The following is a 17,929-nucleotide window of genomic DNA, read 5'->3' as shown; positions in this document are numbered from 1 at the left end:
TGCTCAACAAAACAAAATATAAAAATCTTGAAACAAATGAAATACCACAAAGTGCAGCGAATCACTCAAGGCTGAGAATACTCTCTGGAGACACCAAATGTCAGAATTTATTTAGCAGTCAAGAAATCACCTCTTATTTTTTTAAGCTACAAATCTAGCAGCATCCTGGGTGATGAAGCATAAGTAAAACTGAAATAAGGGTGAAGCTTATTAATTTGGTTTTTTGAAACAGTGAGAAATAAATTTCAAACCAGCCACAAAAAGCCCATCATGGAGATATCCTTGGAACTCTCAGTTATCCTAGGACCGATTTCTTTGCTTGACTACTTTGAAATACCTGTTTACACATTAGTGTTTTGCCAACAGCAAACAGTTTGGGTCAAGATGGGATAGCGGTTGGATTTTTGCCCCACACAATTCCACCACTTTCCCTCCTCTCCCACTCTGTTCCAATAATAATATTTTAAAAAAAAATTAAAGAGATTACTGAAAAGCAGTTCAAGCTAACCAGCTTTGCTTTGATAGCAGAAAGGAACAAAGCAGCACTCCTATAGTAAAAACAGAGGCTTTGAGAGGGCAGAAGATTATGGCTTTTGCCTCTTAACTACTACTCGCTAGAGCATAATGTGACAAAGGGAAGTCAAACACATTAGTTTAAAGGCCAGTGGCCTGCAATGGAGCAGAACAGAGAAAAAGCTCACATTAGCCAAGCACTAGACTCTGCTGAAGGCAGCAACCGCTTTCTCTCTTTTATTAGTTGCTGTCTGCTGGCACAGGGCGTCTCCATCGCTGTGCAAAGACTAAAGGTTGGGTTAAACCAGGTGGCTTGAGGTAAACTGTCTGACTGCACTTGGCATCAGACAGGCTGCTACACAGCCAGTTATTGGCTCTCACCTGAGAGGTAAGAAAAGGCAGCTTCCTAAATTATCTCTGAATTGTAAGCCTTTAGACTACAGCCTTTTTTATCTACACAGAGTAAAAATTCTCCCTCTGTACTCAGCACTGGTGAGACCACTCCTCGAATCCTGTGTTCAGTTCTGGGCCCCTAACCACAAGAAGGATGTTGAGGCTCTGGAGCGAGTCCAGAGAAGAGCAACAAAGCTGGTGAGGGGGCTGGAGAACAGGCCTTATGAGGAACGGCTGAGAGAGCTGGGGGTGTTTAGCCTGGAGAAGAGGAGGCTGAGGGGAGACCTCATTGCTCTCTACAACTACCTGAAAGGAGGTTGTAGAGAGGAGGGTGCTGGCCTCTTCTCCTAAGTGACAGGGGACAGGACAAGAGGGAATGGCCTCAAGCTCCGCCAGGGTAGGTTCAGACTGGACATTAGGAAAAAATTTTTCACAGAAAGGGTCATTGGGCACTGGCAGAGGCTGCCCAGGGAGGTGGTTGAGTCACCTTCCCTGGAGGTGTTTAAGGCACGGGTGGACGAGGTGCTAAGGGGCATGGTTTAGTGTTTGATAGGAATGGTTGGACTCGATGATCCGGTGGGTCTCTTCCAACCTGGTTATTCTATGATTCTATGAAAATTAACTCTCACCGTGAGCACAAACACTGTTGAGTTTCATCACGATTTCCTGCTAGCCAACACTCACCCATGGAGGTACCTAGTGGAGGTGCCCAGGTTCAAGTTCCCCACTGCAGTAACATGACTGTTAGTGTGGCACTATTAATCTCAGCTGGAGGCTTCCTAAAAAGCAAATTGTCAGTAGATTCAGCTGCTACTTGGCTTCTCTTACCAGATTCTGAGCACCTTACCCCAACATATAATGTAGATAACCCAAACAGCCAGCATAAAAGTGAATCAAAGTATACTGGAGGTGAACTGTAAGATTGGTATGACACCTGGTGAATAGATTACAAACATCAGAATTAAGAAAACTCCAGGTGATACAAAGCCACCTTTAATACAGTCAAAGACTACTTTCCAAGCTTTGCATCTACCTTGCAACACCAGATAAAGGTGAGGTTTTATGCCTGTGGTGCTCAGATTAAAACACAGCAAACAATCTTACTGCTCCTCCGAAAACTCAGAGCAAGGGGAGGTAGGATGGAATCCTTTAAAATAATAGCTATTAAAAAAAATATTAAAAAAAAAATATTAAAAAAAAATAAATCCCAAACAACTAAGGCATAACTGTGACAAAGTTTTAGAGAACACAAAATTCCTCTTACCCCACAGAGGGCTGGCTTTAAGCCCAGAAGAGTGTTTAATACAAACATATTAGAAAAATGTTGAATATTCCACAATTTGATAGACATTGTAGAAAATCCTTTCTGTTTTCCCCTTTCCACCCCTCCGTAAGAAGTTGTGTGCTATTAAGATAAAAGAGCTTTTACCGCTCTATACTGAAGCAAGCAACCATGGCTATTTTCAAATCATGGATAAAAGGTCGAATTTGAAGAAAGGGGGATCATCCACTCCAGACTTCTTCAGGAGAATGAAAATCAGAGTAAGCAGCAGGTTAGTAGAGGACAAGAGAACTTAGTAAAATCTACCTTAAAAATAAGACAGATGGGCTTGCATCTTAAAACTCTTAAAAAAATGAATTCTCACTAATACATGAATTTTTTTTTTAAATCCATATCTGGGGATGTGCAATGAGAAATGCAAAAAAGGACTATATTTATGCTTAAGGGAGCAATATTTCACCCGCACGCACAAGTTTACTAGACTGACCACTACAACAAGTAAGAGTGTTGATCAGCATCTGCCCCGGCAAAATTACCATGCAAAACAAGAACAAACTTTTGAGAAAGTTGTCACACACACACACAGAGCAGACGTTTATGAAAAGCCCCATTGTTCAGTGTCTTGGGAACCTGCTGACATGGAGGGAAGGAATTATGTTGATGAGTTAGCAGGGTTACTTGCCTGGTAGATTGAACCACAAAGATCGCGCTTAAAATGACTTGTGGCATTCACTGAATTCCCTTGTTTAAGGCCCTCCCACAAAGTAGCTGATAGCTATATAAGCACAGCCTGCCTGATTCCTTCAAGGCAATAATTACTGAGCCATTTTTTGTTAATTGTGCACTCTCACACAGGTAATGGCCCACTTCAGCCCCTTGTCTACGAGCGCACCTTCAGTACATTGCAACAAACTTCACCATAATTTAAAACAGAAAAAAAAAAAAAGGTTTAATATTTAAGGGGAAGGCTTGCAGATGCCGACTAGCAGAATAAATCTATAAACTGCAGTCTACTAGGCAAAGGGATTGTCCTCCCTGCTTCTAAAGGGACTGTTGAAAGAGTCGAGTTTGTAACTTAATTCTATAAAAGGCATTAAACTGGTTAATCATGAAGTCGAAGAGGGATCATAATAAATTATATGAGGCTTAATTATACTTTTCAACAAATTATAGCAATCTCGTAGAAGAGTAAGATATAGGGCAAAGACATCAAAAGGGCAAAGACATCAAAAGAACAAAGTAATCTAACATCAAGCTCTTAAGAAGTATTCTCCTTTAAGGCTACAAACACTCCAGAGCAGCTTTTGGAAGTTCTTCTTCCACCATAACAGGATGTTTTATTAATTTCCATCTCTATGAAGAAAAGCTTTTTAAAAACTGCTCTGAAGTTTTCTTATTGTCACACCTGTGTTCTGTATAGTAGCACAGGTCTGTGATTGAGATACCAATACAGATACAGCCAGGGGCAGAGGATTTCTTTATATCCCAGACTAAACCATTTAACAATGCATGAGTTGTATGAGATGCTGGTAGCAACAGGATTCAAGAGAACATTAAGTGTTAGGAAGAACAGCATCAAACACTCTGAAATTTAGAAGAGGTCCTAACATGAACTGCTGTCACTGGCCTTAGTTTCATTTGTGTCCCCTTGCTTCATCCTTCACATCTTCTTATCCTTTCATTTTTCCTGTCATTAAAGTGAGGCTGCAGTAGTAGACGAAATTAAAATTACTTGCAGTAGGGTCCCATTCAACCTGTACCCATGGTGTCAGTCTTCAGCTTCAAGACTCCACATCCAGCCCAAACTCAGAGAGAAGCAACAGCACTGAAAACTGACCACGATGCAGCTGCCTCAGTTGAAGAATACTGTCATCGATGCCAACTGTACCTACAAGAGTTATGTTTGGCTTTCAAAGCTTATGCTCTTGTTTTCCTTCTCCGACATTCCCTTAGAGCAAAAGTTCTCCAAGGCAGAGATTTCTGGCTACCTGTTTTGCAACATGCTTGGTATAGTCAGGCCCCATTACAACTGTTAAACAACCACCATGAATGAAAACAATTCATACGGCAAGCGACAGACTTTGAAAATCTCCTTCCAGTTCCATTTAGCTGGGATATTTTTCCCTTAAAAAGAAAAGACAAGTGATAGGCTACGCAGTGCAGAAATACAGGATGTGAATAGCTTAATCTGTCTGCTGAAGAAAGTACGGATCATGGATTTTTCCTCAATTAAACAAAAATGTTATATTCTGAGTTTTGCTTTCAAAAATCCTGTCTCCTCTCTACTCAAGAGAGGTTTGGTGAAGAGTCCCAATCTGTCGAGACAATTTTCTAGTCACAATCTGACAAGAAAAGAAGACAGCATTCATTTATTCCAATAACAGAAACTTCTCACAGTTTGAATACAACAATTTACTCTTACCTCAACTTTGCTTCCTGGATCATGATCTGCAGCAGGAAAGTAGACCACCTCCTGCACTTCATCCCTAGGCCGTGCGGAGTTCTTTCCAAACACCACCAGCCCATCCTTAGAACACGGAGGGAAGGCTACAAAGCAGTAACTTGGAGGAGCTACAGCCATCCTAGAAAGGCAAAGAGGAGCAAACAAACAGAAGCTGTGTTTGCTGAACTCACAAGTACACGCATTAGAGAATCATTCAGTCTACTGCTATTTGTTGTAGCTAAGAGACGATGCATTCCCTTGACCCATCAGCTGATCGTGCAATGATAATGGAAGAACAGGTCAGCTCAAAGGAAACTTATCTATACATAATAAAAAAAAAATTATAGTCATTTTCAGATACTTTTTACCCAAGCCATGTGAGGGGATTAAGAAGAGAAATAAAGGCAAGATGACTCTACCTTAACCAGTCTACTTAGTCCCCACAGAAAGAAAAAAGATATCCTGCACCAGAGCTGCTAAGTAACATATGACCCAGATGTATTCTGCTGACTCAGATAAGTGCAGAGACACAGAATAACTTTAAATAATTTATACTCTCCACTCCCATGCAGTTTAAAACTTTAAAAAAAGGAAAGAGAAAACATGTTTGAGAGATTCCTGAGGGAGGACAATGGTGTAACTAGAAACAGAACAAAGATATAGAACAATTATATCAAAACCTGTCCATCAATTTATCGACTGCGATCAGAGAGAGGCTGAAGCACTAATTGCACTTCATTTCCTCTGTGGATTGTCTGCACGACTGCTCCTGCCTCAAGTTAATTGATTGCAGTTTATTTGTTTATGCAAGCTAATGTGAATATTCTTTTAAATGCTTATAGGATAGCACAAACACTTGAAGTGCTTGCAGGGCTAATATGTTGATAAAAAACGTAAACTGTTGCAGGATCCTGACACTACTGCAGCTGGTCTCATGTACATTGCCATATCTGACATCTTTTCCATCATCCAGGGCAACTTCTGGCACATAAGCCTAAAAAAGGAAAAGGTGGAGTGCTTATTGCTTGTTAAAATAGCGCTAAAAACAGACGTCGGAGATTTCTTCATGGATCTTATCATTGCATCAGAAATTCCAGCCTCAAAATGACTAAATGCATTCTTCTTCTTCCTCCATAATATTCTGAAAAAGTGAAATTATCTGCACACACTTGTATTCCTTAGAAACAATCAACACAACCAAAAGTTTCCCCCTTAAAAGCTGCTAATTTATTTGAAAGACAGCACTGAGGGTGGTGATGCATGCAAAGCCAGTTTTGATCATTAACTTGGACATATTTCAAACCATTCAAGTTTGACATTTTTTTAAAGCAGAACCATTTGAGCACACACTTCTCACAGAATAACAGGCTTCCAATATTAAACCAAAGAAAGAATGCGTTTTGGATAAAGGCTGTAATCCATGAAGTGGTAATTGTGAAGAAAACACTTAAGAGCTTGCCTATAGACTATGAACAGGTCACACTGCCACGCAGTCTTGCAAAAAGACTTCAGAGAAGGTGTGCATTGATAATAGAAGAACAGGTCAGCTCAGAGGAAGCTTATCTGGATGTAATAAAAAGAACTACAGTCCTCTATCAACACAATGTGAGGTGACGAACTGTCTAGGAAACTCATAGAACCTTTTGATTTAGGTAAGATCATATATGAGAATAACCAGTTTATTGAGTTGAAAATGCACTAGGAAACAAACAAAACCCATTTTACAAGCAGAGTTTTGACTATCTACTAAAAGCTGGAATGACTTTAGCTGACAAAATACATCCAGCAGAGGACACCCACCTGCAGACTTACATGTTGTGCCAGTACATGCCAGTACATTACTGGTTCTAGATGAGTGTCTTGCAGACAGACATGAAGACAAAGCCAACGTAATCGCTTTCCAGCACCCTAAGAGGTCACATCCACCTTCAGGTAAGTCATCGTTTAGTGCTCTTAACTCATCTTTTGATGCCTTAGCAGACCAGCCAAAATCTTGAATAACTTGCAGGCTTACTATGAATCTCAGTAACCTCAGTATTCAAAATAAACATTTTCTTTATTCTAAACACAAAATAAGTAGCTTTACTTGGAATATATGGCACAGCTGAAGGACATTAGACATCCAACAGACCAGAAGAAAGGTTAGAGCAGTACACAGTGCTAATTTTTGTTAAATTAAGTTCTTCACCTTACATATCAAACATATTGTCAGGTAGGCTTAAAAAGATGGGAAGTAATGCTTCAGCACCGTGTTATTGAATGAATTGGAGGGTAGGCGAGGCAGAATTTTACATACCAGCAGGCTAAGTAGGCAGGGGAAAAAAAAAATGTAAAACCTGTAGATGCCTCATAATCTACAAACTCATTAAGTTCTCAGTGGAATAAAGCAGGCTCATTTGTCTTTGTTAGATTCTTTTTTTTTTTCTCCTTTAAATATACCAACAGCTACTGAACCCAAACCAAATTGCCATATTGGTAATACTTTCGAAGTATGAAAGTATGAATAAGGTACTCTATAACTAGAGTTCACTTCAACACACAATATGTTTCATACAGGGGGGTTATATAACATTGCAAGCTGAATGTTACAACCTTGTACTGAAAACACAATTGTTGTAAGAGTTGGCACTGGGATCTTAAATTACGTTTCTAGAGAAGGAAGCTAGCTAGCAGTCTACGACAGTTTAAACCTACTCAGTTTGCTGGGTAGCAGTTTTGCCCAGAACCTTATTTGGTTCCTTTCAAATACGACAAGCACTGCAGCTTCTCAGATAGACCCACAACCTGTGTTTGTTCAGAACACTGAACTTTTATCTTACTCAATCACGTAACTAAAGCAGTCTGTTAGAGGCAACCTAAGCAGGACATTTCTACTCACCCACTTCATTTTCCTTTTCTCTTAGTTCAGCTCGGGTTGTGCTCATTCTCATTTTCACACCCTTGCCAACTCTTTGCCCTCTCACCATCCTGACTCAATACCAAACAAGTATCTTTCCTCTACAGGAGAGCCACAATACCCCTCCTTCACAGCACTCTGATAAACCCAGCTAACTTTCAAATCCACCTACTGTTAATCCTTTTTTTCACAGATTATTTGCTCCTCCAATGAAGAGCAATCCTGAAAACCTTAGAAAACACTGGGAATGACTGCAAAAACATCTCAAAGAGCACTTTGTTGCACATTCATGGGAATAGTTCTTTACCACAAAGTATCATAGAATCATAGAATAACCAGGCTGGAAGAGACCCACCGGATCATCGAGTCCAACCATTCCTATCAAACACTAAACCATGTATGTTCGCATACAGGACTGATTTTCACAACAGATCCTACCTCAGACTTGGATTTTGGTGCACACAGATGTAAACCTGCACCGTATGTCAACAAGCCCTTGATTTGATTGCAGACCGTTACACTTATAGATGGGCCACCACAAGTTAAGAGAAACGGGGACCATACAGTCTATTACAGGATATATCCAAAATCATTCCGCATACAAAAACACTAGAAGCAAAGAGCTGTACATTACGCTATGCCTCTACATAAAACTGCTGCAGCTTCAGGTAGTTAACAAGCACCACACTTGGGTGATCTAGAATCACAGCAGGCACAAAAGTTGGAAAACCAGTTCTGAGCAACAGCCACAAATACACTCCGCTTGCTAGCTTTTTATTCGACAAAAACTGTACTACAGCAGGGATGCAACGTTGCACACGGTCATATTTTTGTAGAGTTTCCTGATCACTATTGCTCTTCATTTACTTCGTGTTCTGACACTATGAAGAAGCTTTGTTTAACAAATTCCTTTATTAAGATCTTCTCTCATAGTGAGAAATCTCATTTAAAGACTGCCAAGCCAAATAAATTCCATGAACAAATCACCATTAGTGTCAATGGTAAAACAGATGAGCTCCTAAGTACTTTGATGAAGAAAGGAAGGAGTAACATTCATTGGGCAACGTTTGGCTCCAAATGTCACAACGTGAAACAATAAATATGACAACTTTCAGGGCTTTATAAATATATCTGAACATCACTATACTCCTGAAACAGAGTGAACATGGAAGTGCTGTTGCCTAGCACCACCTCAAGAAAACTAACCCATAAATCTTGATAGGCATAAAAAATTAATCTTCGGGTTGAAAATATCAAGATCTGGAATATTTTGCCCTAGATTATTTTTCATTTCACAGCATGAGGATCTTACAAATGCTAACATGTATTAACAAGGGCCACAAATTCAACTTGCACTATTAGTGTCCAAATTCATTCAGTATCAGAATTTTAAGAGCGGTCACTGATGAATAAAACTGCTATTAATTAAGTTTGTATAAAAAGGTTGTGCCATAATCTAATAGAAGCTTCATTTAGATGTCATTTTTGCACTTATAAAAAAAAGGAACAGAGAAATAAGGCTGTTATAGCAATGGACATGCAGTTTGTTGCATTTTCTCATCCTCCCCTCCTGAACACATGACTGCCAGAGACTGAAGCCACGCTCCTAGGAGAACAGGGACAAGCATAAATTATTCAGTGTGTTTTGGAGCCTTCCCCTCCACCCAGGAAAACTGAAATACCTATGTATTCATAACAAAGCACCCTGAGCTTAGCAAGTTAGAATCCAAACTGAAAGAAGATTTTCATACTAACTTGCTCAAGACTTTTTTTGCCTTTTTTTTTTTTTCCAGAATAACACAGTGTACTGCTTCCCTGGAAGCTGCAGCTTGGTACTGAAATAACCTTTCATGAAGTTCAAGAATTTGAATGCTACAATAAAATTACTTCTCAGAAAAATAACTCTATCCTTCCATACCAAATAGATATCAACTCTTTTCAAGGTAATTCACTATCCTTGTTTGCCAAAATACCCTGAAGACATTAAACAAAGTAATTATTAGTTTTACAAAATGACAAATTATGTGAAAGCTGGCTGGCCAACAGTAGGTTTCATAGTTGCTAAGTTGCTATGTCTTTTTATTTTAAAAATTAAAAGAAACTAAAATTCAATATTATGAACTGTTAGGTTTTGAAGTTGTTCTTATAACTTACTGTTCAAGCAATTCCAAAGCTTATTTCACAAACAATATAACTGGTTTTGCCAACAGCAAGTCATTTTCTCTGTCTCTTTTTTCAATTGAAAAAAAACAAAACAGAAAGCTTATAATGAAATCGCAGCACTTGCTAGGAAGCAGTGGGCAATAAAAAAGATTAGTGTGAGAAAACAGGGTGAAAAAAAGGTCTGTCTTGAAATTTAACTCATGCTCATTGAACCAAACCAATATTTGCTCTTCACTCTTTTTTAATTGCTGCTAACCTAATGCCCTGCAACTTTATCTCAAGAAAAGCTAAAGATACCCCAGAAGTCATACATAAAAACCCCTCTGGCTTCAATACAAGTTACCTTAGATAGGGTTTTTGAGAAGTAAATTAAGATATATTGTTAAAATTAATTAATATTTACACCAAATGAAAAAAACCCTGGAGCAGCTATTCCTATGTGTAGAGCTACTCCTGACAAGGCACCACTTATGAGATGGTAAGTGATGCACACGTACCAACAGCTCTGCCATTAATATGCTACACAAAATTTAGGCTCTTGCCTAAAAATTTAATAATACCCAATCACCACCACATAGACCAATATCAGACCAGCAAAATATGAGAAGTCAGCCACCACCATAACAGCTCCTCTTCACAAGACATCAAAACAACGCTCAAGTAGATATTAAGGAAAAAAAGTTCAGTGACACCCAGTAGTCAGCGCTGTCAACAGAAAAGCATTTACCTCATGTTACTATGAGTAGAATTTAACTAAAATCCACCTTGTGTTGATATGATTTGACATGGAAACTGGCAAAATTTCAGCTTGGTTAAGCCAAACCTTCACCTGGGAGCATAATTCCTGCATTCATTACTTAGCATAGCTCTGCTAGCAAGCCTTCCAGCACGAGCACCACCACTGCTTTCATTCAGCTTAGTGAGGTTGCATAGATACATCACACAAACTTATCTTTCAAACATTTTCTGAGTTTCTCTGCAAGAGTTTTCTTTGCATAACTGTGAAAGTATTGAACAGGGTGAAGTCTAAAGCTCTCCGAAGCCCCAGTTTTTCAGGCACACCTATGACTGTCCTAGATAATCGGCTGTAAATGCTGGTGATGATCAACATCGTGTTTTCAAGACAGTGTGGGTGTCCACAAAAACCAGGATAAGAGGGTTAACACTGGGGTTTCATCTCAGACCTCCAAAGCACTTCGGCCAGAAGACAAGTTTTACTGATCACGTAGCCAATTTTTCCCACCCTCATTTCTTTAGTTTCTTAAATTAAACCTGATCTGAAACAGGTGCTTCAGCTATCAGAAATACAGGGGCTGCTAAACTCATTGCTGATAAGGTTTGAATGCCTTCTGGTGATGATGACATTTTCTTTAACATTTATATTGCAAAAGAGATTTGAGCTGCTTTTTAAGTCCAGAGAGCACATTAAAACTTTTATGAAAACATATAACTTGTTTCTGTGTATTAAAGGATGACTTCTCCTCGCTGTATTTTTCAGCCTTTATAAAACAGAAACCCAGCTGTGCTAATACTTCTGAACTATTTCAGTAATGTTTAAAGGTTTCAATATCTCTATTTCCATTGCTAAAAGAAAGGGTAAGTGACCTAACCTGCAAGAAACATTTACACTGAAAAAATGAGAGGCAGCATCTGAACAAGGGTCCTCAGATTTGTATCAATGTTGTCTCATTAGGAAGGGAAGAATATATCAAGTAGGCCACATGTTATTTATTCTCAACTCTTCCGTATTTTTAATGGGGTGGCAGGAAAAAGGTCAGTTACAACTGTGAAAACTCTTGTAAGGGTTTAGCTGTTGGTTTTGAACCTCTATTCTAACCTTCAAGTTAAGATGTGCCTGAGACAAGCTCCTATTCCCATTTACAAATCAAGCCCAGTGTCTTATGCACAGAGAGACATGTGATCTCCGCATCCAGCAGAAAAGCAACGTTTCCAAAAACAGAAATGAAAAGCAAAATTCATTCAGCAGCAGGCACGGAACAAAGACAGCAAGCTGAAAAGCACAATAACAATATTGTTCTCATCTGAGGAAACACTGGAAGTTATTTTTTTAATTGACAATTTGGACAGTTTTAATGTGTGACTTATCAGAAGAGGGGAAGGTTGCATTTATTAAGAAATTAGAAAGCAAATACTGTTCCTGAATATAAAGCAAAAAACCATGCCAGCTCTCTGTGTCCCTATAGTTTAGACATTTCACTACTAGAATTTAGTCAAATTGCTTGACTCTTTCCTTACCACCAATGGATGAGGACACCAGTTTACCACCTGAAGATGCCACACTCAACTTCGATTGTCTCTGTCCCTCTAAGTTGTGTCTGAGAAGATATCTAAGAGGAGTTATCAGCAGTTGAAACTTAGAAACAGCTATGTTCTACTTTTCCCTCTCTCTTTTTTTTTTATGTACATTAATTATAGGCTGAAAATTTCTCAAGAATTTGTTCAACATGAGCAACATCTCAAACTTGTAGTCAGAGATTTGGGATGGCCATGTTCTCCAGTAATTTTACTTTTACATTTGAATTACAAGAAGGAGCAATTCCCTACACAGGCATAAAATCAAGTTGCACTTCAAAGCTATCCTAAGCAGCACACCCTCTTTGGTCATTTAACTGAGCAACTGCATAATAGGTCTGGAAGGAACTGAAAATATTTCTCTTGCTGTTTGTGGGAAAATTTGGAATACTCCTGGCAACAGCTGCCAGTTTTCTTAAGACTGTCTAACAAATTAGATACTAGTTGTCAAATGAGCATGGTAACACTTTCCAGCACTTAAAGTCCTAAGAAATGGTAAGATTTCAGCTGTTACAAAAGTTTACAGCCCCTTCACCAATCAGTTCTATTTTAATTGTCTAAAACAACCTCATCCAGCCTTTCAAAGTAGGCATCTTTCAAAAGAAGACAGGATCTTATTTTTGCCTCGAGTAATCTGAATTATGTTAATGAAAATGTAGTTCTATTTAAAAACAAGTGAGGGTCAGTCATCCAGAAGACAACAGATCCAGTCTCATTTCCATCAGAGGCTGTGAATACCGGGAAAATTCATTATTTATACAGACTTTTCATTGAGTGGATGTCAATGCACTTGATTAAGACTCCAAGCAGTCACAGAACTCTATTCCTTTTGTAGCTGCTATTCCAGCTTGCAGTCTAAGGTCTTATTTGTAACACTCTCCATTTAGTAGAGTAACACCTGCTTTCCTGCTTCTGTCACAGTGGCAGAGACCCTTGTTAGGAGCTGCTGGCATCTAAAAGCCTTTTAATACAACACACTACTTCATAATGTGAAGTCGCTAACTGCTGCCTAATACTTAGCCACGTAGCTTTCTCTCTTTGTAAAGAGCCAGCACAATCCAGTTTTGCAGTTCAATTAGGTCTCCATCAGCGCACAGGAGACACTTCCCACCTCCACACACAACTGGCTAATGCACCCTGACTGGAAGTCATTTTAAATTAGCAACATCGTTATGTTAACAAGGGGGAAAAATAAAAAGCATCCAAGTACCTCATTGGGAGTCTCGCTTTAGTTTAAAAGATAAAGTGAGACAACCACAAGGGTTGAAATACTAGCAACGAAGTTTGCAAACATTAGGATGTGCTGTGGCAGAAACCAGCCACTTGGGTACCTGACAGAGGCAGGTATAGAGACAATCCTGTGCAATGTCTCAATCTGATGAATTTACGGATATAGAAGGCCAATAGACTACAGGGGCAACGTCCAGCTTTACAACTCTTTGAGTCCATAATAAATAAAGAAATTCTTAGTGGAAGTTTCTAGCATAAACACACACACTTTCCCACGTGCAAGTTATGTAAAAGCATCCACGGTTGATGACTTTTGAAGGGGAGAGTGGAGGGTCAAAGTTAGTATCCTTTACCAAAAATACCAAACCTAGCAAGAGTAAACAAATGGAGCTTAAACCATGCCCCACTTTACTAGGAAGAAAAAGTCACAGAAGTCTTCCAAAAAAACCCTGAAGTTACCACAAAAATATATAGTTTCCTGGGGAAACAAAACCTACTAGTCTCAGTAAAGGATTTCTATCAACCACATCTGCCTCAATAACATCTGCCTTTTTAGACACCTCTCTACGTAAGTTCTGGGATCTGAACTGCTTAGAAAAGTTCACACCACCATAAATGGTTTAAGTTAACTTCAGCCTTGATCCATCTCAAGCCAGTGGAAGTCCTCTGTCCACAGAGATCTGTTTCCTAAATATATACGATGAAGCTTTTGTTTTGACACTTCTTTTTGTTTGAGTAGAGGCTTTGGGGTGCATGTTATGAACAAACCAGCACATTTAGAGAAGCTTTAAATCATCAGTTCTAAAACAGCTGAAACAGTCATAGTTTATAACCAGATGAGTCAGTCACTCTTTTCTAAACTACTGAGTAAATTCAGCATATGCAGATAGTTTGCATCACGGAATTTACAGCGTACTGCAGCACCACCACTTCTATAGAATCATAGAATCACCAGGTAGGAAAAGACCCACCAGATCATCGAGTCCAACCATTCCCATCAAACACTAACCCATGCCCCTCAGTACCTCATCCACCCATCTCTTAAACACCTCCAGGGAAGGTGACTCAACCCCCTCCCTGGGCAGCCTGTTCCAGTGCCCAATGACCCTTTCTGTGAAAAATTTTTTCCTAAAAAGTTTCATATCATACAGGCATGGATTGCTTTACTCAATTCTAAGGACATTTTTCATAGGGATAGATTTATACACAGAATCATAAAATTTCATGAACTGGAAGGGACCCACAGGAATCATCGAGTCCAACTCCTGTCCCTGTATATATCAACTCGTAGCATCAGGACCCTAAATAAGCTGTCTTCTTCTTGAAATGCTGGTTTAATATTACTTGTTTTCCTTCTCTAGTTAACAGTACTGGGAAAAAAAGTCTTTTTTTTTTTTTTTTTTTAAAAAAAAAAGGAGGTAAGCAGGTTAATCATACACAGCCCTTAGTAGCACACACGAAGATCTCAATTTTGTAGATTCTTGAAGGAAGGTAAGTCTGCCCATCACCCTGCTCCGCCGAAACCATCACAGATCCACCCGAGCCTAACAGCGCGCTTAGAAATGTACACGGAGGCACCTGGATTTCAAGGTGACTGTACGAAAAAGCACCTTCAGCAAAAAAAGAAGGGGAGACACGACCCACAGCCTTGAAAGAGCAGAAGGGGAGGCGGCAGCTCGCGGAGGGGCAGCCGGGGAAGGCACCAGCCCCAACCCTGAGTCCCCCCTCCCCGGGTCCCCCCGCTGGGGGAGGCGACAGGGGACACGACACGTCGCTGCCGCTCCCGGGGACCACATCGTCGCCGCTCGGGGGGGGCACAACGCCAGCACGGGCTCTGGGGCACCGGCTCTGCGCCATCCATCCCCGGCTGCCCTCCCTCCTTGCATCCCTCCCTCTCCGCATCCTTCCCTGCATCCCTGCATCCCTCCCCCGCCGCCCCGCACACGCTCCCCTCCCCGGCCCCGTTCCCCGGGGGGAAGGGGGGGGTGAGGCCGAGGGGCGAGGCCGCCCTGCCCGCAGCGCTCCCCGCACCTGGGCGCGCCCGTCGCTCCGCTGCGCTGCGCTCAGCCTGGCGGCCGCGGCCCCTGCCGGTGGGAACGGGAGCCGAGCGGCCCCCGCCCCGCCCTGCGCGCGCAGGCCCCGCCGGGGGGGGGCGGGGGGATGCGAGGGGAGGGATGCGGGAGGGAGGGATGCGGGAGGGATGCAGGGAGGGATAAGGGAGGGAGAGATGCGGGGAGGGATGCAGGAAGGAGGGGTGCGGGGAGGGGTGCGGGGAGGGATGCGGGAGGGAGGGATGCGGGGAGGGATGCAGGAAGGAGGGGTGCGGTGGGGATGCGGGAGGGATGCGGGAAGGAGGGATGCGGGGAGGGATGTGGGAAGGATGGATGCGGGAGGGAGGGATGCGGGAGGGAGGGGTGCGGGGAGGGATGCAGGAAGGAGGGATGCGGGGAGGGATGCAGGGAGGGATGCGGGAAGGAGGGATGCGGGAGGGATGCGGGGAGGGATGCATGAAGGAGGCATGCGGGAGGGATGCGGGAGGGGGGGATGTGGGGAGGGATACGGGAGGGATGCGGGGAGGGATGCGGGAGGGATGCGGGAGGGAGGGACGTGGGGAGGGATGCGGGAGGGATGTGGGAAGGATGGATGCGGGTAGGAGGGACACGGGAAGAAGGGATGTGGTGTGGGAGGGATGCGGGGGGATGCATGAAGGAGGGATGCAGGGGAGGGAGGCGGGGAGGGATGCAGGAAGGAGGGATGCGGGAGGGATGCGGGGAGGGATGCGGGAGGGATGCGGGAGGGAGGGATGCGGGAAGAAGGGATGCGGGGAGGGATGCAGGAAGGACGGGTGCAGGGGGGATGCGGGAGGGATGCGGGAAGGAGGGATGCAGGAGGAATGAGGGATGCAGGAGGAATGTGGGAAGGAGGGGTGCGGAGGGATGCAGGAGGGGTGAGAGGTGGGAGGGATTCGGGGGGGATGCATGAAGGAGGGATGCAGGGGAGATGCAAGAGGAATGCGGGGCGGGGTGAGGGAGGGATGCGGGAGGGAGGGATGTGGAAAGAAGGGATGCGGGGAGGGATGCAGGAAGGAGGGGTGCGGGAAGGATGGATTCATGGGGGATGCGGGAGGGGGGGATGCGGGAGGGAGGGATGTGGGGTGCATGCAGAAAGGAGGGATGCGGGTGGTGCCAGTCGCCCCACTCTGGCAGTGCCCAGGCAAGTGGTCGTCGTTAGACCTCACGGACTGCCCGTTCCTGGAGTCTCACCAAAGAGCTTGTCCGTGACAAGTCAAGTGCTCGGTCCTACACTTGGGTGACAACGGCCCCATGCAGCACTACAGCCCTGGGGGAGAGAGGCTGGAAAGCTGCCTGGCAGAGAAGGACCTGCAGGTGTTGGGTTGATCATGAGCCAGCAGTGTCACCAAGAAGGCCAGCTGTGTCACCAAGAAGGCTGGCAGCATCCTGGCTTGTACCAGAAATGGTGTGGCCAGCAGGACCAGGGTAGCAATGGTGCACCTCTACTTGGCATTGATAAAGCTGCACCTCAAATATTGTGTTGAGTTTGGGGCTCCTACTTACTTACTCTGGAGACCAAGAGTGGTCTCTGAGTGGAGAGCTGCGCAGGTGTCTTCCCCCTGCCCGTCTTGAGGACCAAGAGGGGACACAAATGCTCCCTTGATGTTAGGTGTTGGAAAAAATGCGCTTGTTTATTCAGTTTCAGTCACAGTGTTGGATGGGTAACTTGAGTGCCTCTGTTTCACACAAAGGTAGTTTAAAATGTGGCTGCTACCTCATTACAAGTCAAAACACCAGACAAGGAGTCCACCAAACTAAATAAAGCTGAGGGGATGATCTCATGGTCGGGGACTCCACTGCCAGCTGCGTGTGAAGTGTCACAGCTGGCTCCAGCCCCTCCAGTGGCTGAACCCCTGGAGACGTCTCCATGCTCTGTCCCTCTGAGGCCCCATCCAGAGCACAGCGTGTCTCAGCTACAGTGTGTGGAGCTTTCTTTGTCAAACCTGCCCAAACGGGGCAGTCCCATGTGCTCCATCCTCAGCGCACAGCTTGTGCCTCCGTACAGCGGTGGAAATAGTTTCACTGCTAGGTGTACTGGTGCAGGTCCCTGGCTACACAGATAAACTGCTCTGGTTTAGGAAAACATTTGCTGGTATGAGGCAGTGCCTTTATGTTTTTATCCTTTGTCTACAAGGAGAGGAACCTTGCTGCACAGTTCACCAAAGCCTGTCTCAGATCAGACCCCTAGTGTGGAGAAGAGACTGCCAAGTGTGTTTGATGGGAATATGGGAAAGTTAAAGCAAGCTGGGGAGATCAGAAAGGCAAGGATGAGCCAACAGTGTAAGAGCAGGAAGAAGCAAGTATATTAGGTTGGTGCGGTAGTGTGGAACTTGGGGAAAACATAAAAAATATAGAAATCTAGAAAAAAGCTTTGTACCTAAGTCCAAGAGGTTTATTCTCAGCTATTGGCTCATTTCACAGGTTTTAATGCTTTTTGCCAGCAGAACTACTTACCTGAATTTACCCCATCAGCATGTCCTTCACAGCTGCACAACTTAGTGGTCAGAGTCGGGTTCCTCAGGATATTTGCTTTTCATCCTGTTTCTCTTCACGAGCCTAACTCATTAATGTGGGCCAAGCCAGCCTAACATGCCTGCAGAAGCCACTGCCACAAAAACCACAGG

At 43.0% G+C, this 17,929-nt stretch overlaps 1 protein-coding gene across 1 annotated transcript in view; it reads right to left on the bottom strand.

The window, feature by feature from the left end:
• SCRN1 (secernin 1) overlaps positions 1 to 15,386 on the bottom strand; it is a 37,624-nt gene extending 22,238 nt beyond the window's left edge. Inside the window, exons 1-2 of the mRNA XM_069860211.1 lie at positions 15,265 to 15,386; positions 4,611 to 4,770 (exon numbers count right to left, since the gene is read on the bottom strand). Of these exons, the coding sequence (XP_069716312.1) occupies positions 4,611 to 4,769 (159 nt within the window). The 5' untranslated portion in view covers position 4,770; positions 15,265 to 15,386. The remainder of the gene's footprint in view (positions 1 to 4,610; positions 4,771 to 15,264) is intronic.
• Positions 15,387 to 17,929: the final 2,543 nt, after the last annotated feature.

This window comes from Phaenicophaeus curvirostris, chromosome 6 (assembly GCF_032191515.1).
Source record: "Phaenicophaeus curvirostris isolate KB17595 chromosome 6, BPBGC_Pcur_1.0, whole genome shotgun sequence".
NCBI lineage: Eukaryota > Metazoa > Chordata > Aves > Cuculiformes > Cuculidae > Phaenicophaeus > Phaenicophaeus curvirostris.
Note: the sequence above shows the minus strand (reverse complement) of the source record. Positions and strands in the feature narration are given on the sequence as shown.